At 35.4% G+C, this 2,521-nt stretch overlaps 1 protein-coding gene across 1 annotated transcript in view; it reads right to left on the bottom strand.

Moving 5' to 3' along the window:
* Nucleotides 1–2,521, bottom strand: part of DOCK7 (dedicator of cytokinesis 7) — a 229,483-nt gene that overhangs the window by 61,232 nt on the left and 165,730 nt on the right. The window contains exons 27-28 of the mRNA XM_012639329.1: nt 1,446–1,628; nt 1,146–1,343 (exon numbers count right to left, since the gene is read on the bottom strand). Of these exons, the coding sequence (XP_012494783.1) occupies nt 1,146–1,343; nt 1,446–1,628 (381 nt within the window). The remainder of the gene's footprint in view (nt 1–1,145; nt 1,344–1,445; nt 1,629–2,521) is intronic.

Raw genomic sequence — 2,521 nt, 5'->3', positions numbered from 1 at the left:
CACACACACACACACACACACACACACACACAGATCCTTAAATAGATGATCACTATGGCCTGTCAGAAAAAATAATTTAAAAATTCATTTACATATACAGTCACATTTTAAGTCAACAAATATATATTGCGCTGTTAGCATGTGTCACGTACACAGATGACTAAGCCATGTTCCTGGCTTTAGGGAACTCTTAGCAACAATATTATTTGTATGTCACTTTAGCATTCACAAAATGTTCATGCATACATGGTCATTATAAAGATGGTATGATAAGTTAGTTACACTACCTTCCAAATTCTCAAAACAATCACAAGTAGATGAGGAAACAGAAGGTGGGGAGATTAAGTGACTAGGCCAGAGTTATACGGCTAATGGGTAGCAGACCTGGGATTAGAAAACAGGCCTCGAATGCTACCAAACTGTTTTCTTTCCCTGACTATTTGCATTTGATGGGCAATATTTTTGCTTTATATACTGGGTATATTTATTCATTATATAAACTAGACATAAAAAGGGATGCTATATAGAATGAACCCTAATGTGAACTATGGATTCTTGTGTTAATGCAGGTTCACCAATTATAACAGATGTGCAGTTCTGGTGGGGGATGTTGATAACGGGAGACTATGCATGTGTGGGGACAAGGGGTATCTGGGAAATCTCTGTGCCTTTGCTCAATATTGCTGTCAACCTAAAACTTCTCTAAAAAAAATTAAGTCTATTTAATCAATTAATTTATTTATTTTTATTAAAAACACTTTTTAAGGGACAGGGTCTTGTACTTTCACCCAGGCTGGAGTGCCATGGCATCAGCCTAGCTCACTGTAACCTCGCACTCCTGGGCTCAAGTGATCCTCCTGCCTCTACCTCCCAAGTAGCTGGGACTACAGGCATGAGCCACCACGCCCAGCCCTTAAGTCTATTTAAAAAGGGGGAACAGATGCTATTAATAATCACACCAGGGTACCAGGCATAAACTGAGACTAACTAACACAAACTGGGAAGTACAGTCACCCCTCTTAAATCAGAATTCTAATTTGCATTCCTGCAGAGAAATGATTATTTAAGTTAATTCACAATTATAGTTAAAATACTTCTTAAAAAGTATAAGATTGTCATTGAAGACTAGCAACAATGATCATTACAATATATGATTCAAGGAAATTGAAAAAATCCTCACCAGAAGGAGAAGTTATTGCGTACGTACCGAGCTGTCCTCGGCTTCGGCGCACCATTTCTTGCCTAGCACCTATGCTCCCAAGAATAGCTTCTTCAAGCTTTGCTCTCATGTCTTTTGATTTCTTAAAGGTCAAACTATTCATTCTTTCAAACACTTTTTTTCCCTAAAATTTAAACATCAGGAAAGAAGAGGTATTGAGGAAATTTCCTTTTTCCTTTTCCACGTTTCCTTTCTTGTTCTTTGCAATGTTATAATGACCACTTACTTTGTACTCGAAGCAAGATACACAGAGATAAAGCAGATCTAATAGCCGGTTTAGCTGCAGGACTGAGAGATCTGTAAACCACTTTTGTAGAACTGTTTCATCTGCATTTTTGAGAACCCAAAGTAGACAGATCAAAAGGCTCCGACTTGATTCTGCAGAAAAGGTAGTGTGTTGTCTGCCACTCTGAAAATAAAGAGTAGTAGAATGAGAGAGATTGACAAATGACCATTTCTTGTTTTTTGGTTGTCAACTGTTTTCTTCTAAAAACAATAAACAAAAATTGCTTAAAAAATAACATATTTAAAATGAGCCACTTGATTTACATAACACTTGTATAAAACAGTTATACAGAACCTTACTAAGAGCCTAAAGTCTAATGAATGTTTCCTGGCAATAGAAGTTTGTTTTTATCTATGGCAGAGTTGCCAGCAAGGAATAAATAAATGTTAATAGAAAACCTAAATGGAAAAACTAAAGGTTTCTACCATTAAAAACTAAAAGATATCTACCACAGAATATTAACATTATAGAAATAAAGGCAAAAAGTAACTGACTCAGTAAATAAGGGTGGGGTAAGAATAGAAAACAATAACAAAATAATGTTTATCAGGCTTAGAGGACTATTGTTTCTGATCAAGGACCACTGACATAAAAGGGAAAAGTCATAGGCCATGTAGAAATAAAAAGCTATTTTTACTTATAGCATATAAGGTTGAAATGCTATTTTTAATTTTCAATCTCCTTTATTTTAGAAGTAGGTACTTTTTGTAGCTGAACTTTCAGAGATGCGTAAATATATAGCACTAACTCAATTTTCAAGTAGCTATTTTTTAGAAATACAATTGAAAAGTTATTCTCAACTTGACAAATGGGCATATCTTGACATCTCTTATATTCCCACATACATTGCCGATAACACAGTGGGAAACATTTTGAAGAAAGTAAAACATGAAAAAGACTGAGTAATGTAAAGATGTCACTTTTTCTCCAAATTGTTCTATCGGATCATTGCATTTGATTTCTTTTTTTTTTTGAGACAGAGTCTCACTCTTTTGCCCGGGCTAGAGTGAGTGCCG

Source organism: Propithecus coquereli, unplaced genomic scaffold (genome assembly GCF_000956105.1).
Source record: "Propithecus coquereli isolate 6110/MARCELLA unplaced genomic scaffold, Pcoq_1.0 Scaffold14, whole genome shotgun sequence".
Lineage (NCBI taxonomy): Eukaryota > Metazoa > Chordata > Mammalia > Primates > Indriidae > Propithecus > Propithecus coquereli.
Note: the sequence above shows the minus strand (reverse complement) of the source record. Positions and strands in the feature narration are given on the sequence as shown.